Source organism: Cyrtonyx montezumae, unplaced genomic scaffold (genome assembly GCF_038088225.1).
Source record: "Cyrtonyx montezumae isolate F1298 unplaced genomic scaffold, pur_monq_1.0 scaffold_2, whole genome shotgun sequence".
In the NCBI taxonomy this organism is placed as follows: Eukaryota; Metazoa; Chordata; class Aves; order Galliformes; family Odontophoridae; genus Cyrtonyx; species Cyrtonyx montezumae.
This window is the reverse complement of record NW_027071936.1, coordinates 66,824,630-66,849,776: the sequence shown is the minus strand read 5'-3', so window position 1 is coordinate 66,849,776 and position 25,147 is coordinate 66,824,630. Positions and strand designations below refer to the sequence as shown.

General features: G+C 44.4%; 1 protein-coding gene across 1 annotated transcript in view; it reads left to right on the top strand.

The window, feature by feature from the left end:
• Positions 1-22,090: 22,090 nt before the first annotated feature.
• Positions 22,091-25,147, top strand: part of GFRA4 (GDNF family receptor alpha 4) — a 63,296-nt gene continuing 60,239 nt past the window's right edge. The window contains exon 1 of the mRNA XM_065735996.1: positions 22,091-22,428. Coding sequence (XP_065592068.1) covers positions 22,389-22,428 — 40 coding nt within the window. The 5' untranslated portion in view covers positions 22,091-22,388. The remainder of the gene's footprint in view (positions 22,429-25,147) is intronic.

Genomic DNA, 25,147 nt, shown 5'->3' with positions numbered 1-25,147 from the left:
AGCTAATTCATAGCAGCTTGCTGGAATACTTCTCCAGGCAGACCATTTCAGATGATCAAGAAGCTTCTGTGGGTCCTCAGCACCTCTATTTCAACAGCAATTTATCAACAGGAGCCCTTCAGTTTGTCTCCCTCTATCTAAAAAGAAAAGGAAACAAAATAAATATTTTCCCTTCAGAAGTGGTATGAAATGCTTTTCTTTTTCTGAGATTCATGGTCTTTTCTGGTTGTTTCCTTACAGCTTACCAGAGCTGTCAAACTCACTTGAGCTTGGGAACATGGGGACATTAAATATTTAGAAAAACTCTGGCTTTATTTTCGGTCTTCCGAAAGCAGTCCAACAGGCAAAGTCAGACTTTGAAAATTTATGGGCTCTCTGAATAAGCACCAAACAGAGCTTTCAATTGGTTGCAGTTCATATTTTAAATGAGTTGAGCCCTTGGAAATCCCAGTGTCATGGGCAAGATACTCTCCTCCTGGAAAATTGCTCCTCCAAGCCTAGAGTCCCTAGCTGGGCCATAGCACATCTGCAAGCTTGTGGAGTAGATGTCACGTATCACAAAACAATGTCTTCTTGCTCTCTTGGTGGCTATAACCAACAAATGCATTGCCCTGTCTCTCTTTGATGCAATTATAGCAAGATGTGTGTAAGGAGCAAGAAAACCAGTAGAATAATGGCCTGTTTACAACAAGAGGAAGATTTACTTCAGCCCAGATGATTATCCAATTTTAAGTTCAGCCTGTGAAAGCGCTGCCTGAAGAGGGCTGTTAAGGGAAAGGATGTTATAAAGAGGAATTTCACAAAGAAATAGAGGTTCTCCTTTACAACTTACCCCTGAGACTGACTCCGGGAGAATTCATTGTTCTATTCTTTCTAGTCAGGGTGGCTGGTGAGGGTTCTCCACTTGTGTTTGACTTCAAACCCAAACACTGTGGTGTACGGGTCGAACGTACCTCTGATGAAGGAATGATCAAAGTAAAAACACTCCTCCTGGATACAGCAACTTGGGCTTTGGCTCGGGAAAGACTTTTATGTCATTTCTCCCTTTTTTAAAATTCTGCTGTTTTCCACAGGGAAAGGGAGTGAGCTCTTCTCCCTCTCAGGTTGAACTGTGGTCACCACTGTCATCACGGTTGCTGGATGACTGGTAAACTTCAAAGGAAGAAAACATCAATTAGAATTTCTTGTATCCAACGTTGAGTAGAGCTCTACCAGTCATTTTTCTCTAATAATTAGTCCAGTGAAAGATGGAAGTTTTGGAGGCACTGGATTATTTGGGAGTATGGGCTGAGCGTGGCTGATGGCTTCTGCTAGAAATGAAAGTACAGGGATGATGGAAGGGAAATGTTGAAATGCTTCATTTCAGCCTGCCATATGTTTCGCATCAGAAACATCAGGGCGATTTCAAAGCAAAATTTTTCAGCTTCTATTTGTCATTTTGGAGTGAAATTTCTCTCATAATGAAACTGTTTTTAATAGCTTAGAAATGAAGAAAAATTAATTAGGTTGTCAAAGGAAATTTTTGGGGTTGACCATAATCTGTGTTCATTGTTTTTTTTTTTTTCCTGGCTTCTTGTTTTCTTTTAATTTCTCAGAAAAAAATAAATAAAATAAAAATGAGGGAGAAATGCTCAGGCTTGACTGACACCATTTTTTTTTCTGATTTCCACGTGAAACAAGGGATGTCAAAAAGAAGATGCCTGAGTTCTGAACTTTGCTGCATTTTTTGGTAGTGTGGGTGGAGTACTGTCTCCCTCTTATAAATAGTCTGTGTTTATAGGTAGTAATTGAAAACACAACGATTTCAGGAAAAAATCCAGTCCTTGTCTCTGACAGGGCTTTAGCTGAAAGTGCATCAGTTATAGAATCATGGACTTGTAGAGTTGCTTAAGTTGGAAGGGACTATTGAAGGCCATCTGGTCCACTCCCCTGCAATGAACGGGACACACATGGCTCCATCATGGCTCAGAGCCCTGTCCAGCCTGACATTGAACATCTCCAGGGACAAGGGACAAGTCCTTAAATGCTGTACAAGGAGGCAGTGATGGGGTAAGATGATTGACAAGAAAAAGATAAGGTGACGTTCCTTAGGGTCGCTTTAATGAGCACAACTATGGGACTGCCAGCTTATTCTCTTCTCATGTTAGAAGGAGCATCAGGGACAAAGGAACACATCTACAATAGTTCCTTGATGAGTCTACCTCATCCAACTCAATTCTTAAAGAACTGGGATAATTTTTGCCAACTTATAGGTCTTTTCTTCTCTCCTCTTCCTTGTCTTCCTCCTAAAGTCACCTGAAACTATTTATCAGTTACAAACAATTTCAGAGGGAGAGGTCGAAGAGCTAATGAAGCTTGGGAAAAGAAGAAGTGAGATGTAAGGGAAGAGACCCACAACACATAGGGCTCAGGTGAGATTGGTGAAACACAGGGTCCTATATTAGACTTCATCTTAGAATCATCATAGATTGGCTTGAATTGCAAGGGACCTCAAAGACCACCTAGTTCCAACCCTCTGCTGTGGGTAGTACTGCCAAGTACTATGTCAGGCACCAGTTCAGGTTGCCCAGAACCCCATCCAACCTGGCCTTGAGCACCTCCAGTGAAGAGGCATCAGAGAAGTCACAACAGGCAAGAGAGCTTACGTGTATATCCTAAGGTAGAATAAATTCAGTCAGATACTGGAAAGAGACTGGGAAATGCCATGGACAAAGTTCTTGGTCTCTACTATTGTAAATGAAGAGGATCAGTGGATTTTGCTCTCAAACACGGGGATTTATTTGCAGAGGGATATGGTTGACTGGAGAATGGTGTTCACATTTCATGACCTTGAGCCTCTGTACTTTCCTCTTTATACAGCTGAACAACACAGCTCAGCCTGGCTTTCAGTCACTAAGGGCATGGTTTAGAATCCTCCCTGAAGAACAAGGCTGCATTCTGAGGTTTTTGTTGTTTTTTTTTAATTGTCCTGGGCATTGCTTTATCCTGATCCTATATATATCAGCACAGGACAGAATTCAGTGCTCAGGTTCACGGCATTTAGGACCCAAGGAGGCTGAAGATGTCTCTTCTCTCCTGTTGACACTGTCTGTGATTTTAGGCAGAGAAGGATTTGGCATGAGACAATGAGAGACAATGGTGTAAAAGCTTCTCCCATCACAGAAGTAGGGAACTGGTGGCTTTCAGCAGTAATGGAGAGGAAATGGAAAGAAAAGATTTCATAGAAACAGAATTGTTAACGCTGGAAAAGAGCTCTGAAATCTCAAAGCCCAACTCCAACACTTCCCCACCATGCCCAATCATCATGTCCTTCAGTACAACACCACAGTTTTTGAACACCTCCAGAGAAAATGACTCTACCACCTCCATTGGCAGTCTGTGCCAACGCCTGACCCCTCTTTTGGAGAAAAAATTTTTCTTAACATCCAACCTCAACCTCTGTGTCTTGCCCCACAAATCGAAATCTCCTCTGTAAATCTCCCTTGAAGGCTCCAACACATGTTGGGGTCATTGGCCCTGAAATTCAAGCAGTCTGGGATTTCCTTTCCCGACACATTTGTAGTCTCCCAAGAGAAGACTGTTCTGTGTCCTGTCAATCCAACCATGAATCAACACTCAGCAACTTTCCTTTTCTACGTGCACCATTTTTATGTACAGAAAATGAAAGACAGAAGGAATGAAAGAAACAAGAAGAATCATTGGCAAAATAGATCTGCTTCTGCAGTCTCAGAGGGGAAGCACAGCAAAAGAGCCATTTTTGGAGGCCAGAGACCAACTAAACTGGTTGAATTTCTTTGCACCGAGGTGTTGAGCTGCTGTTTCCCACCCTTGCTCTCAGACTGATTTCTGGGCAGATTCTGCATCACCAATAAAGCTTGCAAACTAATCAAGCCACACTTTTTGCTGCTTCTAGAGTACACTTTGGAGAAATTGCTCCTTTGTAATGTCTACTGGGAAAAAAAAAGAAAAAAAAAGAAAAACAAAAAGAAAAACTTCTTTTATGAGGTGTGTTTTATTTTAGAACATTGTAGAAAGGACTAAAATGGACTGGGGAGAAAGGAGGTTGATGCTCATCTCAAGTGCATATCAATACCAGCAGAGCTGGTGGATATACACTTATTTACATCAACTGAGAAGTAAATCCTGAGGTTCTAATTATATGGACAACAATGAATCCTAATTTACCACCCCCCAGGAATGAAGTAAAGGAGATGGAGGCAGTATAAAATCCATATAAACAGGAAAAGAGAGTTGTCTGAGGTCAACTTGTGCTGTTAAAGCTTCAGGACAAGCAATGATTTTGCTGCAGCACACCCTCCTTTGTGCCAGAGCATCATGTAAGTAAAAAGGAGAGTAAGGGAATGCTGTCTTTTTAGGATCATGTAATTGATGTTGGAGCTGGGAGGGGAGGTTAAGCCAAGTTTCTTGGGGAGGGGTGGGCTGCCTTTAACCTGTTGTGCATGTAGCAAGGCAAGGAAGGAAGCGTGCTGATGGGACCACAAGAAGCCCCTCCAAAAGCTGAACGTTGGATGAGGGTGATGGTAACATCACAAAGTCATCAGTGGGAGATACTGTAACAGGAGGGATTAGCTTGGAGATTCAGAATAAGCTGTTACTGCAGCTCTTAAAAAGAAAAAGATTGCTTTGAGATCAGATGCACCTGGAGCTTTTCTGGATTCTCTTCTCAAGTTATAGAAACTTTGAAACATGGCACAGGTCAATCTTGGCATACTTCAGGATAAATACAATATCCCTGAGCTCACCTCTGGTCTCTGGGGTAGAAAAGGACTGTGCAAGCAGTATGTGTCAAGTTGTAACCACTGGTTTCCTTGGCGTTTTTACTCTTTCTAGATAAAAGAGAGTACAAGACAAAAATATTTTCTGTTGACCATGAGATATGACCTAATGGTAAACCAGATAATTCAGTGATGGAGCAAAGCTTGGAAAAATCACATTGACACACAGCTCCAGACTAGACCCTTCAGAAATGTGCCCTCAAATACATGAGAGTTATAAACTATGTCACAAGAAAGGAGCTCTCTTATTTTTTGAATCATGACTTATTCACACCAAACCAAAGTGTATGAACCATATGACATCACCTTGCCAGGTGTTTTGGATCAGGCTACTCTGGAGGTGCTGGCTTCATCATCCCTGAAGGTGCTCTAGAGCCATGGAGATGTGCCACTGAGGGACATTGTCAGTGAGCATGGTGAGGGTGCTTTGGGCTTGGGCTTGGATATCTCAGAGGTCTTTTTCAGTCTTCATGATTCCATGATTCTATAGGTTGCAACTGGAAAATGCTGAGCGGACGCTGGAGTGAGTAAACACAGAGGAATCTCTTGGCTTTTGCATCTTGACAGCACACCCTGATAAGTTTGGAAAGCTGATGACAAAACTTAGCAACAGAAGAAAATCATTAATTTTTCTTCAATAATTCTTAGTGAAGAAAACCACACTTAGTCCCAAGAACAGTGCTAGGGAATGAAGCTCTCAGAAAAGTGGTGCCACGTGAGGATCAGGGTTAGAACAGAGTGACTTTCCCTCTGAACTGAACAAAGATCTTTAGGAGTAGAAGGAAGGAAAAAATAGCTCTTGCAGAGCTCCTGCTGACATCCTTCTCTTCTTCTGTTCAGCTTCCTGGAGTAGGCAGAAAAATATCACAGCTGATGAAACTCTGGAGCAGGAAGCTGCGCTTCTGTGCTGCTATCCTCCAGCCCAGGGGCACGACTCACTACAAGGGGATAGAGTATAATTGTGATTGGAAGCAAAGAATATCCTCAAATGCTTCCCTGGAGGAAAGTCGTAATGGCACCTAATTTTAAAAGCTGAGAGAAAATAAGTTGGGGAACACAGGCCTTTAAAATAAAGTTTTCCCTCTCTATTGGAGTGGTTATTGGAAATGCTAATAGGAGAGCACAGGGTAAGATCTAGGATGCCTTGTGCTTGAAAAAGCAAGGAATAAAAAGCCAACATGCACACGAAACAACATTCTGGTTAATGAAATGGAAGATTCTCATCTAATAAACTGGAAAGCACTCTCTGAAGTAGTAATTGAATGAGTCATCCTGCAGGAGGTGTTGTACAGTGCAGGGCTGTGCCCAGCAGTCCGATGGGAAGCCAGCAAAGGAGCAATTATTTGGGCACTGGCTTTGCAGAAAGCACGGTGTGCCAAAGGGGACGATCGTGGTGTGTGATGCAGTGAGCTACCCAAGAGTGAAGAAGAGTAGATATGACATCCATCAATCACTGGGTGCAGGACGAAGAAGGCCAGACAGTCAGGATTTAAGAAAAGCAGATTTTGGCAGGGTTTCTCCTAGAAGGTGATTCAGTATGTTCAAATGGAACATTTCATCCAGGGGTTAGCTGTCAAAATGATTCCAATTACAGCATTTTTATAAAACGATTTGAAAGAAATGAAGCAATTCTTTTTTATTATTTTTTTTATTTTATTTTTTACTTTTTGTGTGCGGTAAGTGTCTTCTTCCTTTGAAAATACTCCCATTTCTCATCTAAGACTGTACTCAGGGCAGCTTTATGCCAAAACCTCCGAAAACATCGAGTTCAGTGAAAGGTTGATTTTTTTATCCTTGAAGAACAGAAGACTTCTTGCTTTGATTTTGCCTCTGTTTTCAGGAAAGAAGAAAACATTTGCCAGCCAAATTCACCTTAAAGGTTGGTTAGGGCAAGGGGCTGGAATATATGAGAAGGCTTGGATGGTGTCTCAGAAGTTTCAGTTCAAACTTGCCTCTGGGCTGTACTTACATCACTTGACACAATGAATCAATGGATGATACTATTATCAAGGCCCCAGAGGCTAGTGGAAAAAGAAAAAACACACCAGTTTCAATCTCTGATTGAAATTCAATTCAATCTCTGTCTTTCGATCTCCAAATTGTGGAGGCAGCTCCAAGGGCAGCCCCAAATTTCCCTTAATCCAAGACAAGATCTGAGTGATTTGAAATGCAACTTGATTCGAAGTCTGGATCTGAGTTGTCCTACAACACCTCCTTCCCACCCAACAATGTCTTCAAAAAGCATCAGAAGCTCCAGAACATCCAATCAGAACAAACCCAGATCGTTCAGCAGTGCAGAAGTTTTTATATTTCATTGCTGCTTCCTGAGAGGGAAGACAGGAGGTACGACAAGTGGTATACACAAAAAGATTGCTTGCTCTGCATCAGTCTTGGTTTGCTCTAGCAGCTTGCTGTCACAGTGATCAGGTTGATCAAAATGAGTAGAGTTCAGGTTGACTTGGCCCTAGCAAGCCTTCTGCTGCAGAAGATGAAACCTCTCAAATGGGAATGGGTCTCACCCTGATGCTGGAGCAATGTGACCACAGGCAACATTGCAAACAGGAAAACCAGGCTTCAAGTCTCTTGTGTGGAGCTCTCTGAGACACGATCACATCTCAACATGGCATGCTTCAAGCCTCAGAGATTATAGGCCCAGCTTCCCTGGGCTCACAGGGAACTCATTTTGAGTTGATGTCCTCAGGGGTTTTAGTCATGTTGGGCTCCAGCTTGAAAACTGCTTATCCTGATAGACTAGAAATAGAGCTAGAAAAGTGAGTTTGTTCTCACTTAAGACACATAAGAAGTTACAACCAAGGAAAAATCCATGAGTTCCTTAAGTAGGTGCATTGGTGAAGAAGCTCAGGGGAAATATCATCTCGGAATCAGCCTTTTCTGGCAGACATGACTCTCCCACATCTTTTCCCTTACCATAGCTTTTAGTTATATCTAGCGTATAGCCAGATTTTTAAGTTTGATTTTGAATGCCCAAGGGTGGGGTAATTTCAACTCACCTCTCACAGTCCTTTTCTAACCTAAAGGAACTGATCAGCTTGGATCCCCCAGCATATTTTCCATGACAACGGCCAAGAGATAGAATATCACCAAATAATGGCCAATGCCTCCACCTCTGCAGCACATGAGACCAGTGGGTTACCTCTATGCACACCTCAGGCCTTTTGAAAGCATCATTTTCCTGGAGATTTCCTTGCCCCATAACAATGCTCCTTAACACAGAGAAGGGTTGGGATTGCAGCTAGACATATCCAAATACAACACCATCTCTGCACAACTCAGCTGATACTTTCTAGGGAGCCTTACCTCCTGTGGCTGCACGCACTGTTAGCAAGGCCTTTCCATGAGCAGATTTACATCCAGCATTTCTGCAGGATGCAAACACAGTTAATCCCACAGGTGGACTGCAGCCTGTGGAGTGGAGCTGGCTGGATTCTTCCCTACACTTGCACACTACTCTGTGACCAGCTTCTCCATCCACTGAGTGCCTTTCTTGGTTTAAGGATTAGATGAAAGGAGAGCAGTCACAGGAGAGCCCTGCACTTCCTTCAACGCCAGCCTGGTGCATTTGCAGATGCAGTGCTCCATTATTCGTGCCTGAAAGGTAGAAAATAGGGCACATTATGATATCAAAACCCAACACCTAAAATCACTGGCTTTGTAGTCTGCAATTGAAAGCATGTATCTGCCCACGTTAGGATGGAGAAGTTTCTTTTCTCATAGAAATCTCTTCCACCTGACAGCTGCACGGGGCACAGCTTGCTGCCCATGGCTGTAACTCTGAAGGCAGAATAAGACAGGGACAAACAGCCGTGAGCATCAGAAGTATGTACTGTTATAATGGACTTGTGGTCTTTAGGATTGGATCATTATAGATAGGATTGGGTGCCATTTATTTACATCACAGAATCTATCATAGAGTCACAGGATCAACCTATTGTAAAATCAGTCCAGCATAGAATCAACTCATCACAGAATGGCTTGGGCTGGAAAGGACCTTAAAGATCATTGAGTTCTTGCTATAGCAAGAATGCCACCAGACACAGTTCCTGTGAGCAGATGTAGATGTGAACCTTGGGACAAGTTGCACCCTAAAGCTCTTGTTGTTCCTCCTGATGTCTCCAGCCATCCGCCTACCATGTATTTTGAGTTCCAGCATTGTCTTCCTTGTTTACCAGAGAAGACACACTGCCAACAGTGCCTCTGAGATGTCAGGGCAAGATAGAGGAGTGTCAGAAAGAGGAGCCCTGGCAAAGAGGCTCCTCACTGTCAGTTGGCTCACCATCCACAGAGGCTGCCAAAATCTGTCTCTTTTGCAAACATCTGTAGGTGCTGACAGCAATGAAATGCAAAGGGAATATTTCTGATGACTCCTGGGAAACACACGGATTTGAGAACAACAGGACCTTTGTACAGAGTACATGCTTGACTTCTTGCAAGTTTCACGAGCTTCTTACCTTCAAATAATTCTTAACTCCCAGGCACCTCTCCCAGACATTTTTATAATTGGGGAAACTGAGGCATACTCCATGGCAGAGGGGTTGAAACTAGATGAACTCTGAGGTTACTTCCAACCCAAAGACATTCTATGATTCTAGGCTGTGGTAGCAAAAGTGGTGGCTCCAAGGACTTTAAATGTGGGGAGGTGAAGCTCTGTGTATGCTTTGAGTCTTAGAAAATGTACTCCCCTGGATGTCACACTGCCCTCCCTCCATACTGGGAGGGAGGATATTGGCTGTGGGTACCCTGCTGGCAGCAGCTGTACAGGGAAAAGGAAAAGGAGGAAGATTAAAGGACAAAAACAAAGCTCATCCCTTGTGGCACCTTTTACACAACTATTTCCCATTACAAGGTCTCAGCCATACATTAAGGAAGCTTTTAGGAGCAGTCCTTTTCTGCATGATGAGTGAAACCAGATGCCAAAACCCCAGAAGTGGCAGCAGCAGTAAAATAAACCCAGCCAGCAGATTCACCTCCTGAACCTGGCAGCAGCGTGAGGCCACCTTAGCAAAGTCATCAAGGGACCATCCATCATCCTACAAAATTGCTGCTGCTCTAATTAAAGTGAGACCATAACGATTTGGATGTATTTATCAAATATTGGAAAGCAAAGACACTCTCTTACTGCCAAAGTGATTAAAGGGTTCGTTGCTATTCACAAGCAGGAGTTGCACTCAATAAGCATCTATGATGGATGAGAGAAGGTTGTTTCTCCTCAGAAGCAAAGGGGCCCAGCCCTGGATGGGCTGGGTTTTACTCTGGTAGCCCTTATGTTAGTAGTTCATCTGCAGAGCCAACAGCTTATGGGAAGGGATTCCTCTTCCCACTTGGCACTCATCTGACACTAGTGTCCTTTCGTGTGGGAGAAGGGCTTCAGAGTCATCTTTTTTCACTACCTTGTCCCGTTAACATTCTCTCAATCCTTTCTACTGCTGCAGCAGCTTTGACAGTGTATGTTTCAAAACCAGGAACCTGAACCAAGTCTTGGGCAATCCCAACGCAAATTCACACATCTGGGTTTGGGGTGAGTAATGGTCTCCTTTCAATAGCTCTTCTTTCCTGGCAAATCTGCTATTTATGTTCTGGTTTGTGAAAGTTCTGTGTCAGAGATGGAATTGTAGACTTAAAAACGAGAAACGATGGTTGCTTTTTCCTTTTTGCTGGAAAAAAAATGACTGTGGAAAAAGTGTTCGTGTTTCATCATCGGAACAGAAAGCATCCTTCACTGCTCAGTGGCAATCCCTGTCAGTTTTCAGCAAATCTTTTGAGTTGTGCAGGGGATTTGGTACTTTCAACGATGTCACAAGAAGACATTATTTTCCCTCTATGATTCCACCCCCTAATTGTGAGCACTTTTCTGGCATCCTCTCACAGAGCCTCCCGCATGCCACCACTTTCTCCATCCCAGTTCTCGTTTTCCTTCCCTGCTTGCATTTTTCCTCTTGCCTTTCATTTTTGCTGCCATGAGGGAGTTTGGGCAGCTCTTTCCCAGCAATTTCTTTTTTCCTTTTTGGCAAAAGTACAACACTAGTTCATCGGGGAGAAGTCTGCAGAGCATTTCCATTTCACTGCGAGGGACTGAAACTTACTGAGTGCCAATGCCCTTGAAGCCATGTGCCTCCCTCTGATTTAATATCGAGCCTTTATGTGAGTTAAGGACAAATACCTTGCCTTACAGAACCACTCCCTGTGACAGCCTCTCTAATTAGTTGTTATTAACAGTGATAACAGAGCTATCAGATTTAATAGGCAGCAGATTAAGGCAATTACGGTGAACTCAGCGGGTATGTGAAGCTGGAGGTTCAGCTCTGGGGACAAACGGGCACATTTTCTCAGGCAGGACATGCAGGGCAGAGTTGCAAAGAAAGGAAGGAGTGGGACTGTGGCTGGGAAGAAATAATGGCCAGTACTGTTGGGGGATGAGGGAGGGTAGGTATCATAAATGTATAGGAAACCAGGCAAACTGGAAAGTGCAGGTTTGGAAAAAAAATACTGAATTAAATAAAAAATCTGGACTCACTCACACTTCTGCCTTTCTTTAATCCACCCTTTCTTCCTTTCCTTCTGTACTCTTTTCTTCCTGCCCTTCCTGTTGCCTTATTTCTTATTTCTCTTTTTTCTTTTATTCTTCACAACTTTTTTCTTTATTTTCTATTTGTCTTTATTTTCTATTCCTTCCTTCCTTCCTTCCTCCCTTCCTCCCTTCCTCCCTTTCTTCCTTCTTCTCATCTTTCTCCCTTTTATTTTCTTTTTCATTTCCTTTTCTTTCTCGCCTTTCTCACTTCCTATCTTTTTCACTTCTTCACTGTTCTTTTTTTCTTCTCTTTCTTTTTCTCTCACACTTCTGCTCTCCCTTTCACTCTTCTTACTGTTCACCTTATCCAGGAGAAGACAAATAGGGAAAAGAAAAAATGAGAAAATTAGTCAAAACAACAACATGTTATTATTTCTCTGACTCTGCCTGAACTACGTCAGATGTGTGTGAGCTGTTTTCACTCATGGTTGTGAAGAGCAAAGCCAGTGCTTTTTGCAGGGTGCTGCAAAGGGCCGAATCCTTCTGTCAGTCTGAGGCCAAAGACACACCTGGCTGAAGGGATGGTGGTGTAGGAGAAACCTCATAGGTCTCCCCACAATCATTTTGTCAGGTCCACCTGCCTAAACCTGTCCAATTAACCAGAAATGTGGAAAATTCTGTGGACTACCCTGTCCCCCTCCAACCACACCACACTCCCAGCCCTTCAGAGCAGGTAAGGCATTTCCCTCTGTATGTGCTTTTCCCTTCTCTGTGCTGAATTTCTACTCATTAATTCAGAAACAAATGCAACACATGGACCCCATTCAGGGACGCATTTACCAGAGACAGCCCTGGTTGTACTGTTTTCCCCATTATCACCAAAGCTGACAAATACGTCCTCCTCTGGTTTCTGTAACACAGATCCTCATCCCCCATCCTCCCTTCCATCTCATTCGTCCCACAAACTGCTTCCCATAGAGAGATGATACACAACATGAAGTCATGGTCACATTGATAGGCCCAGGGGCCTGTTCCTCTGCACCACACATTAGCCTCTGAGAGCCTGAGCCTGATCTCCATGACCTGTGCAATACAATGGGAAGGTGACTGGCCCCCATGACTTGTACAGCACCTTGGGAAATGTGGTTGGCACAAGACATAGGGGAAAGAAAACGCCTGTTCAAGAAGCGTTTAGATGAGGTGCTAAGGGATTTGATTTAGTAGTTGGGTAGGGATAGTGATAGGAGGACGGTTGGACTAGATGATCTTGTAGGTCCTTTCCAACCTAATGAACCTATGAACCTATGAAAGGCAGGAGGCAGAGGAAACACATAGAAGCATGGAGTGATGCACATATTTTGCACTTGCTTTCTTAATTGTGTTCCAGGAGTTTCCAGAGACCACTGCTGAGATCAAAGACTTTATAGCTGTGCAGTTGGAAAATAGGTAGAATCTACTCCAGAGAAGTACTGATTGGAGTGGGGAAAGAGGTAAGGGAAGGGGGGCTGCACAGGCACATTGTCTTGCCCTGGATCCAATGTCAGGAGAGTATACAGACAGGAGTATATCTCCCATCTCTTCTGAATCCTCCCCTTACTCCATAACCTCCCCTCAGGCATAAAAAACTTTCAATAGCAAACAAGGGGAAGTCTGAGAGAGTTTTATAAGGTGTGCTATGAAGGAAACATACCTATTGCATCATATCCATTGCACACCTCCCATGAGAAAGCTGGATGGCTTGAATTGGCTGCTGTGCTGCAGATTGCTGTGTCTGTGGGAGCTGAAGTGTCAGACTGTGCTATAAAGAGTGCATCAGCTGCTAACACCATCCCACGAAGTGAGATGGAGCCATGCTGAACAGGTGACATCCCCAGGCCCAAAGTGGGTTGTAAAGTGTGGTGCTGGAAAGCACAGACCTCCCATAGACTATTTTATGCTGCACTACGCTGGTTTGTGTTATAGCAGGATTCTGCTAGAATTTTATGTCTTCCTTATAGACTTATGGAGTCCATTTTTTGCTCCTGTCTCTCCCCACTGAAACCCCAGAACTTGGCCTACACTTGCCTACTTGCCATGGGTCGGCTAACTCTAGCTTTGAGGAAGCATTTATTCAGTACACCCAATCGTGTAGAGTAGATATCTATGATTTTAATTCCAAGTGGGTAGAATAAAGGATGTGCAAATGCAGATAAATTGCTAAATCTTTTTTTTTCTTTTCCCCTCAAAAAGTAGTGAAAAAATGGCACAGGTTCAACTTCTACAATGTTCTATTTTCATCTGTGAGAAGAAAATCTTCAAGTCTAGGTGCCAAAAGCAGGAAAATTAAATCTGTATTTAGACAGTTTAATAAGAGACTCAATTTTCAGAGGTAGCAATACCCCACATCTCTAATTGCCACCAGAAGAGACTGGGATCTTGCTTTACTTTTAAGGGGTGATTTCCAAAAAGAGAACAGTCCATCAGGGAATGAGGGGCAGAAGTCCATTGAAAGCTCAATGCTCTCAAGCTTATTCCTCCACTTCATGCCATAGTGAGAGATTTTGGCTCCAAGCAGCTCTCTTTACTACAAATCTTAACTCACCCTCTGGAAGTAATTCATACCTGCACAGAGTAGACCAACTCCATTTATTATGCTGTCCAAACTAGAAAGCACTGTAAGATAGAATACCATAGGGAAACTGCAGTATCTGCAAGGGAATAGTGCTGTGCCAGCCAAAACTCTTCATCCCAATGGGAAGCATTCATGGCAGATGTCTCCAGATCTCAGCAAGAATCTCATGAGATATGTTGTGTTACCTAAGGCTAAGAACTTTCCATCACTTCCCCACAGATGCCACGACCCAAGAGGGCACTCATTGGCACTGATGGAAGATAACGTTTAGATAACTCCAGGCTACTCTTAGATAACTTCATGCGTAGTGGAATGGCTATCAGTGTCCAAAAGTAAGAGTAAATACAATGCAAACTTCAAAAGGAAAATGGAGATATGTCACAAGCCACTGAAAAACAGTGGAATGAAGTCTAACGCTGGCTTTGGTTCCCAAGGGCTCACCGTTAGCTTTGAGGTCATTTAATCACCCCTATGGTTTACTGAAAGAGGAACTAATTTGAAAAATAAATGCACAGACTTTCCAGGAGAGAACTCAGCTACAAAGAAGATTCTTTGCCCCAGGCCATGTTTTATGCTATGTGCTCATGCCAACTGTGAGAAGAAGGCCTAAAAATGTACACAGTATTACACAAACACTGGACGAGATACATGCCTTTCTTGGAAAAGCCAGGCAGCCAGATCAAGTGCACCAAATCCATTTTGTAGTGTTAAAGTTATTCAGGCAGTATTTTTTTTCCTAGAAGAGTGAGCAAGCGAACAGGTTGCCCAGGGTGGTGGTTGAATCACCAACCTCAGAGGTGCTCAAGAATCATAGAGATGTGGCACTGAGGGACGTGGTCAGTGGGCAATATTGATGGCAGGTGGATGGTTGGGTTAGATGATTTCAGAGGTCTTCTCCAGCCTTAATGATTCTATGGTGCTGGTATATAACAGCTTCCATAGAATCATCATCCCTCCATCGTATATGGTATCTTCAATAACTTCATAGGATGAACCAGCTGAGGCTATTAGTCTTCAAAGATCCTCTCACGTTACACAAGCCAATGAGCACAGCTAAATTATAAAACACGGTCACCTTGATTATGCAGTAGGACACAGGCTGCTCTCCTTGTTATTAGAAAAAAAAACCTTTAGAAATGAAAACAATATCACCAATTATTAAGAAAAGGAGGAGGGAAGGAAGCATTTCAGCAATAAAAATGTCAATCTCTGGTTTATTTGAAAAAACACTAAAACAATGAGCTGGAAACTGGAAATCGAGAAAACTCCTTTGATAAATGTCACTATTTTTAAATGAGGACAAAGGAATTAGAAAAATGGAGGCTTATGTTTAATTCACTTGAAAGCAAATTAAAGGGTTCGGTTTATGGATGAAAGAGAAAATTAGGTTATTTTTTCCCTGAGAGTTACCAAGGCTACTGCAGCCCAGAGAAAGCCACAGTTCAGCACACAGCTCCATGAACTGCTATTATTGACAGGTCTGTTTGCACATCTTAAGTGGATTTAGAAGTGGCTCCATCTTGGGAATCAGAAGCTGGACCAGACACTGTGTCACATCCCGGCACGGACAGCACCTGGTTGGGTCTGCCTAATCCAGGGATTTTTTCCCCAAATACATCCATCCCCCTCACCCCTCCCATACTTCATAAGGCAGGTGCTGGTTGGATTAATGTGAAGCTACTAGCAGCAGGATGTTTGTTTGCTTTTTGAGATACTCTCCTTGCACATTAGTGAAGTCAGCTCTTGTGTTGTGGTACAGTATCTCCAGCATTTCATCTGGTCTGAATGGTGAGATTTAGCCAAGTACCAAGATATGTAGCCCCTTGGTCTATGTCTGTCTATGTTTATTATGGCTTTTAACTGCCATGGCTCAAGCCGGGAGTGATTTCCAACAGAGAAATGTCTGAATAAGTGTCCCACTTACGGAAACTCTTGCTTTCATGTTCATGACCTCCCATTTTGTACTGTTTCACTGAGATTTTGCTCATCAATGGGGTCTTCTCAGTGCTATTCAGTTCCCTCCCCCCCCCTCACGCACTGATATTTCTCAGCTTTTTCCATCAACAGTCTTCATTAGCACTTCATTTCTACCTTGGGGGCCAAAATCATTATTGCAAACCTTAAACAAATCAATAGTAAGAAAGACTCAAGAGAAACTCCACTAATAGATGTGCTCCCCTTCCAGCACTGTTCAATATCGTTTCCCTTTAGCCACATTCTTATTTGTCTCACAGCTCCCTCATCAAACTCTGTCTTATCCCAAGGAACTAACAAGGTTACTCCGTGGCACCTCATCTATTTCTCATTTCTCAATCTCCCCAAAAAGGAGATTATTCACATGCCTGCTTTTCATACGAAACTTCATTTTATCTGAGGAAATATCAGGTTCACGTGCTATGATCTCTTAGTTGCTCCCTGTGTCTTTAGTACCTCCTTCCCTCTATGTTGTAGCAAAGTCCAGCAAAGCTCTGAGAAGAAACAAGCCGCTCTATCATCTTTTGGATTACCTCTTTCTTTCAGATACAAACCCTGTTTTCTGCTCCCCATTCCAGAAGCTGCACTTTGCCTCAGTTGTTATCTTTCAACTCCTTACTTCCAGATCTGAAGTTGCTCATGATTTCCATTGTATCATTGAACCATTAAGGTTGGAAAAGACCTTGAAGATCACCAAGCCCAACTCGCCCACACCATGTCCACTGACCACCACCCTCAGTGCCACATCCTCACAGTTCTAGAACACATCAAGGGACAGTGACCCAACCCCATCCCCCAGGCAGCTAGTGCCAGTGCCTCACCACTCTTTCAGAGAACAAATTCTTCCTTGTATCCAACCCGAACCTCCCCTGACACAAATTAAGCTCATTACCTCTCATCCTATACGATCAGGTAGATCATCTAGTAGATGCATTGATGAGGAGTCTAGTCATTCTGACTTTAGTGCTTTTTGGATTAGAGCTTCCCTGTAGTTCTCTCTTCCAAATCTCCATACATTTCCATGACAAGCTTGGCTTTTACCATCCCATTCTTCTTAACTGAAGACAGGTGAAATACTTTCTTTTTTTCCTCAAGATATTTTACCTGCATTATGACAGAACACGTATATGGAAATCAACCATAATCATCATCCCTCATTTCACTGTATACTCCCTGACTGGATTCTTCTGGGTGTTTCATTTCAGTGTATCCCATGACTGCATATATTGATGGTTGGACTTTAAGGTTAGAGAAGACCTCTAAGGTTATCACGATTCTATGAGGAATACAGGAAGACTGGGATTCCTATCACTGATGCCCTTCTCCTTCAGTTCACTTAAAGATAATTGCAAAGTGAGGCAGATTAATCCAGATGTATCTCACCCAAGGGCTGTCTGCACTCTAGTGGTCGTGGAAAAGGAGTATGCTGTGAGGAGATCCGCTATGTTTATTAATGGTGTAATTCTGCAAGTCAGTGTGGTCCTTCAGTTGACTCATCTGGGAGTTCAGGCTTTCCAGGCTCTCAACACATGAGTTCAGCTCCAAATACTCTGCAGGTTTTGCAAAACGTACAAGAATTCCCAAGGTCCTTGCAGATCCCTGTAAAGCAACACCTGCTTGCAATGAGTTTAAACATCCTACAGATGCTGAGATATTCTGGAGTCTTTAGATAAATGCTCCTGGAGCGTTCTTCCTAGAAACTGTTATTGCTGTTGTTATTGTTACTAGTTCTTAAATGGTAGCAAATAACTTTCCTACTGTCCTCTCAGATCATTTAAACCAGATCTACGTGACTCTCCCAGAGGATCAGCAATCAGAGAATCCCAAATTAACTCATGCAAAGAATAAAAAGTAGGTGGAAGAACACTTCGAAAACTGAATGGAAAAAAATAAGAAAGAAAAAAAAAGAACAAATTTAAAATTCACTGCTCTTACCCTCTTGTAAAACCTTGAGAGTTGAGACCCTTCTCCTGCCCTGCAGAGACAGCACCTTATTAAAGAGGTAACACAGATAACACAAGCTGGTACCCTAATGCAGCAGACAAGAATGAATGTAAGATCAGCTTGGTCAGATCAGGAAAAGTCTAGTCTGTTTCTGATGGCAGCCAGGCTAAGGTCATTCCAACTACAGAAGCTCATCCTCACCTTGGATGATATGGTGTGGATAAAATGAGTGAAAACAGTCTTACCTCTAACTGCAGTCAGTTGATGAGATATGTTATTCAGGAAGGGTCTAACAGCTTCAAAATCCCACTGACAAACGTGCTCTCAACATCACTGAAATCTGCTACTTCTGCTCTATGTCTCTGGCTAGTTTATCTTGACCTTGTGAATGGTAATCAAATGTCTTGCCCAGTTTTTCATGTTTCCTGATCCAGATTTCTAGACAGTTTTCTTCTTATTCTAAACAGAGTTGAGTGGATGGAAGGATAGAGGATGGGTGGATGGGAAGATGCATGCCATCATGTGTGTCCTATGGTGGTTCTTGCCATTTTCCAACTTCTTTGAATTGCACGAATCACTTAATATATCTGCTGCCACTTCTTCATTTGTAAAAAGAAACAACAGCAGTTCCATTGCCTTGTTTTTGTAGCTACTTCTTGGATGACCTATGACCAAGGGGACATGCAGTGCACAGAACTGGCTTTCACAGTGGTCTTACTAAAGGAAGACGGACAAAAAATGGTGTTCCAGTTTCTAGTGAGATCAGTTTCGCTTTTACAAGTGCATTTCTTTTTATCAGCATGTTCTACGTGCCTTCCTTGCCCCACAATTTCTCTGTGGACTACCCAAACAATTCTTTCTTTCACTGGCATTACTAAACCTCTCATCCGGAACTCTGGGGAGTGGCACTTTGGAATAGATCTAACACGAGCAACAGTGACATTTTTTAGACCTGACTGATCAATACCTTGATTCCTTTGTAAGGAAAGTTAGCAGGTAATTTTAGGAGGGGTGTGTGTGCATGGAAAGAGTGTTTTAATTAACTCTGTTCATCTCAGCATCCACCCAGCAATTAATAGGAAGCCCAGATCTGATAAATGAGGCAGAAAGGAACAATGACCCCTCTCTCTTCACAGTGTTTGCAGTATGTCTCTTCTGGGTGGCTTTTCCTACTGTGTCAGTCTCCCCCGCATTCATTAATTACAGAAAAGAAAGGAAATGCCTCTGCACTGGGTTTCCTATGTTTGGATTTTCCCTCCTTCCCAGAAATCCTACTTTTTTTTCCTGCAAACTTAGGAAGAAATATTGCTTTCATAGCACTGATTCCTTGGCAGCTTCCCTCTCCTTTAGGCAGGATAGGTTGGAGCCTGACCATAGCTTGTGAGGGGACAGCAAGGATTATGATCCTTGATTACATTCATAGAATGGCTTTGGTTGGAAATGGTCTTAAAGCTCCCACACTGGCTCCTGCCGTGCAAATGAAGGAGGTATTGACACAGAGGTGTGGTTAGTGGGCATGGTGGGGATGGATTGATGGTTGGACTTGGTGATCTTTTCAACTCCGGTGATTCTCTGATTCTACAAGGAGGTTGATATTTCTTCCCCGACGTGACCAAAAGAAAAGCTTCCCTGCAGCTCATGTTTATCAAGGGGATGAGATGCAGAGTCTCCATGTCCATGCTCTCAATGCTGGTGCATGCAGTGGGACAAAGATCTGACCTCATCCCTTTAAGAATGAGTGGGCTGACTGGAATCGGGTCACCTCCTTAGGTCCAGCAGCATCAGGTAGAACCACAGAGTCATTAAGGTTGGAAAAGACCACTAAGATCATCCATCCAGTCCAACCTGCAACACAGGACCTCATTCTCGAGGAGAGAGCAGGCATTTTTCAAGGAAAATATTAATTTATTTATCAGAATAACACAAAGGGTAATATATGTTTCAGTGATGTTTCTTTTGTGGCCAAATAACTATGTCAAGTACAGCACAATAAAAAAGGATCTGCAAAATATTTTAAAAATAATAAGCAGAAAAATGTAATTGTTTCCCAAGTTTCCCAGTTAGACATTTCAATTGCATCTCATTGCAATTTCGTTTTGAAATTTACTTAAGCATAATCATACTCTCTTCAAAGAAGTAAAAAACAAAACAAAAAACTCCCAAAACATAACAACAGAACAGCTCAAGAGTAATGCTTTTTTTCCCTCCAAATGAGGTTTTATTAACACTTTATTTTTCCCCACTGAGCAACTCGGGGAAAGCTCATTTGAGATGTGAAATAAATACAGTTATTAAAGACATTCATTTATTTACAGCTTTCCCATTCTGACAGAGAATTAAGGGCTTGCTAATTGAGCAGCTCCAGACTCGAACACGGTAGATACTTTCAGAAGGAGAGAAGGGCCAGGGAGCACCCTTTTATTTATTTGTTTTATCTGCCAGGGGATATAAAATAGCAAAAAAAAATGTATTTTCTCAGCCCATTTATGCTCTGTGCCTAAGTCCTACAAATGTGGCTTTATGAATTATTTCCCTTCTCTGTTTTTCCTCACAAAATAAAATAAAATAGCGTCGTTCCCCTGTTTTTCTAGGAGGGATTGTGGGAGGATTAATGAGGTGATGCCACACGGAAATCAAGTTAAGAACCCTGAACAGCTCCAGCAAAAATAAATAAATAAATAAATAACAACCCAGGAGCTTTTAAACATCTGTTTAGCCAAAATATCTGACCCAGCACTCAAGAAAATCTCTCGCTGCAAATGTTCAAAAGCACTTCCTGAGATTTCAGAGAGGAAAAAGTGATTGGTGCTTCTCTCCATCCTCAGAGGAACCTCTGTGTTGGGAAGAGGAAATGAGGGAAAGAATGAGGGAGGGAAAGAGGGAGAAAGAGAGGAGTGGAAAGGGAGTAGTGAAGGAAAAGAAGAGGAAAGGAAAAGAAAGGGCAAAAGAAAGAGGAAAGGAAAGAAAAAGAAGGAGGAAGGGAAAGGACCTTTGAAGCTTTAGGGCTGGGGGAAGAACAGGCTGGGTAGCTGTTTTTTAAAGTTAATTACTGGGTGAACCCGAAGACATCACTTCACGTTCTGTGTCTCAGCCACTCCATGCATGAAATGGAGGGAGAGGAAAATGATGCTCACTCATCATCATTTAAGAGGTGGCTCAAGGAGCTAGGCTCTGCTGCTTGGCCTCTTATAGGAGGGTCATATGTTGGAACATAGGGATGACAGGTGGGAGAGGATGGGGCACAGGAGAAACACTATGGGATGGTGGTGAGGGGCACTTTGGTAAGGGTGTATGGGCTCAGGGCAGCACAGGGATCTGAATGGACAAAGAGAAATGGTTTTAAGTTGAGGGAGGGAAGATTCAGGTTGGATGTCAGGGGAAAATGCCGGAGAAATTCTTTACTATGAGAGTGGTGAGGTGCTGGCACTGGATGCCTAGAGAGGCTGTGGATGCCCCGTCCCTGGATGTGTTCCAGGCCAGATTGGGTGAGGCCCTAGGTAACCTGGTGTAGTATTAAATGAGGAGGTTGGTGGCCCTGCCTGTGGCAGGGGGGTTGGAGATTCATGATCCTTGAGGTCCCTTCCAACCCAGTCATTCTGTGATTCTGTGTGATTCTCTGAATGGAGATTTATAGAGGTGGGAGAACATACCTGAATTTAGAGAGAGGGTTCGGGGAGGAGATTCGGTGGATCTTATTCTATGGGATTGCTTGAAGGAGAGAGTGTAGGGTTTGACCCAAGTCATCAGTGCTCCAGCAGCAAGCAGTTAAGACCAGAATGCAAGTCTCAAATGAATAAAGCAGGTGCTGGTGATTAGATGGGGGCTTGGGGATGCCGAGACCCCCCGGTATGGCAGCAGGGAGGGGATAAAGCACACCCGGGACTGAAGGAATTGAACACCGCGGGATGCGGAGGAGCTCTTCCGAGACACAAATCCACCAGGCTGGGGGAGAACCACCCGGGATCACGGAGCAGGGGCCGGGGAGGCGGGGAGGAGCGGGGCCGGGCAGCCAAGCCCCTCCCCGCGGGGCCGGGGCCGCGGTAGAGACGGGGTCGGCGGCGGAGGGAGAGAGGGGAAGGAGACGAAGGGCTTCCCCGGCGCTCGGGTACGGAGTCGGGCGATCCGAAGTTTATCGCTGAAAAGGGGAAGAAAAAAAAAAAAAAAAAAAAAAGGAAAAAGAATCATCATTAAAGAAGAAAATAAAATAGAGGAATAATTATAGAGAGAGAAAAAAAAAAAAAAAAAAAAAAAGGAAGAGCATCCCCCCGCAGCTGCCTCGGAGGGATGCGGCGGAGCGCGACCGGCGGGACCTCCCGCTGCCCGGGTACCACCCGGGGCCGGAGCGGGGCTGAGTCCTGAGCTCTCACCCCGGGAGGGCCGGACTGGGGCGGCGGGGACTCCTCCCGCCCCTGTTCAGCCTCCGCGCATCCTCCGGAGCCGCCGTGCCGTGCCGAACCGCGCCGTGCCGAGCCGTGCCGGGCCGCTCGGTCCGAGCCGTGCCGAGTCGGTGTGAACCGAGCAGTGCCGAGCGGTTAGGATGAGGGGCGTCCTCTACTTCTGCACGCTGATCCTCTTGGGTGAGTAACGCCGGGGGATAACTTTCTGCCGGGGTTTGCTTGCGGGGATATTTCGCCAGCTCCGGGTGTGAGTGATCTCTCCTTTTCGCAGCACCCCGGGAGCATCAGCCCGCTGTCTGTTGTGTTCGCTCTGGACCCAAGCGCTGGATCTTTGCTGCTATCACTCGGGATAGTTTTGTTTGCCGCGGGAATGGCTAATTTAAGGAGGGAATGAATGCACTTCTCGCTGGGGAAGAGGAGCTTGGCGGGAGGCGTTGGGAGGAAAAGGATTTAGTACGGCGACGGGCGGTGGAGCAGATGGAAAATGTCGGGGTTCGGTGCTGGAGGGTGATGGCAATGCGTGAGCCCCAGCCCCGCACTGTGTGGAGCTGTGCAGCGAGGCTTCCCGCTGGTCCTTCCCAAAACTGAGTACCCTCAGGGCTTTTTGCACCGGCAGCTGCCTCCCTTTACCCCTATGCGAGCCACAAAGCAGGTGGGAGATGCTGTCCCCCGTGGGATGCTGCTGTATCAGCTGGGATGCAGCCCGCAGCATCCGTGCTTGGAGCATCCCACTTAGAACCCGTATCTCACCCTTGTGCCATGCTCAGGGGTCCCCGAGTCCCTGGGGTGAGCAGTTTCCATGTGTTTGGCAGCAGGCAGCTGCAGCTGGGTTCTGCATTGCTTGGGCTGCAACCCTGACAGCTCCCCATAGGGTGTGTTTCCCCCTCGCTCTGTGCTTCGTTGAGATGGCAAACCCCAAAAACGTGGGTTCAAATAAAGCAGGAAAGGCTGCAGAAAAGCAGGGGCTAGGATGTGCTAGTCCTCTTCGAGTGGCTGTTGGGAAGAAAAGGCTGGAAATGGCTGGAAGTGGTTGGGACATCCTGGTCCACCTGTTTGTACCCTGAGCATCCCCGTTCTCAGCCCACATCCTGGGTGAAAACCACAGTAGGTTTTTTTGCTCAATGAAGATGGCTTTGTCAGAGCTCCAAGGGACTCCTCGTGCTCACTTTCCCTGTCACTAGATGTCACCAGCAGCAACTCGTGTAAGTCCCACGAGGCAGTGGGAGGTTTTGACTCCCAAGAACAGCTGTCTCCAGCCCTGGAGCGGTTCACTCCGGGTGTTTGTGGTATGGACAGGATCCAGGTTGGTTTGGCTCCTGATTGCAGAGACTGGAGCTGAGCTGGGGAAGGTCCCGGGCTATCTTGGAGCTGGAGATCTTTCCTGTGAGGTTTGTGGGATGTCTGGGTGGGAGGTCAGGTCTCTCAGGATCCTGTTTCCAAGTGGTTCGGATTGAGTGGGTAACTGATTGACCACCTGACTGACTGACCAGTGGGCTGACTGATTTTCTCTAGAGAAAGCAGAGTTAAAGAAAAGAGCTTCTGCAAATGGCCAGCTCTCCACTGTCAGCAATGCAATTGGGATTAGTGGGCAGGATTTAAGGATGAACTCATTGCCTCACATCCAGACCAGAGCAAAACTATCAGATAGTATTCACCTTCTGATCTCAGGGACTCCAGAAGGACCTTTCCACCTCTGGATAAGCGTTCGACTCTTGCATGCTCAGTGCCATCTCAGCAGATGCCATCCCAAGCCCTCTGTCTGCTCTGTAGATGTTTCCTGGATGATTGTGTTACAGATGGACAAGAACTGCTTGTTTAGATGTGTAGATATCTGTCATGGGGGTCGGGGCTGATGAGGTGCTGGGCTGGTGATGGAGCCTTTGCACCTACAAGCACAGCAGTATCCAGCTCTCAATATCCTGCAAAACATGCAGGCTGCAGTGGGAGAGCCTCTCTTTTTGTGTTTCCTTCCTTGTTTTGGGATGATGCAGGGTGGAGGAGGCAGGCTAGAAGTAATTAGGATCCCTGGGGTACTAGGCAGAATCACCATCGTTCACCAAAGATGGAGATCTCCTGCTGACACTTCATACTCAGCTCTCTGTTGGCACAAGCATGCAGGGGTAACTGGACAAAAAAATAACAATAGAAATGAACAGATTTTTACTTTCTCAGTTACTTTTCATCCAGATCAGCTCCCTGATCTTTCTCACCAGCAGCCACAAGGATGCCAGTACAAGGGGGCAAGGGGAGTGTAAGACTACACCACTGGGGAGAGGGCCATGGTCTGGGGGCATTCACTGCTGACTCAATGTCCCCTAGTACTTGCTTTTAGTTGTGGCATTGGCTAGAAATCCCACCCACAGGACACTGTTCAGATGTATGTATGTAACCGTGGAAGGCATTGGGAAGGATGAATCTAGTGGTTGACAACCCTACCCTTGGCAGGGAGGCTGGAACAAAATGGACTTTGAGGTCCTTCCCAACCCAAGCCATTCTACTGCATATATATATAATATGTATGTATGTATATTATTTTTTCTACAATAAAATACACCCTCTTGAAAGCACTGATATCATTAAATGCAAAGAATGTCACTAATTTTACACAAATATCAAACAGCACCTCTAACCAGCCTCCAAAATGTTGCCCAACCCTTAGACAGCAACAGATCACTGAGATGGAGAGCGGGATCCTAAGTGGCATCTGGGATGTCTTCCTCTGACAACAGCTGAGTTTACCTGGGAAGTTTTATAGCACAGGGTAGTTAGCATCATTCCTGGCATATGTTACCCACAGCCTCTTCAGAAATGCAATCAAACACAAGAGATCATCTGGCGGATTTTCACCCGTTTTGAGAGCACACATCCCACAGGGAGAGCAAATATCTCAACAAAAATG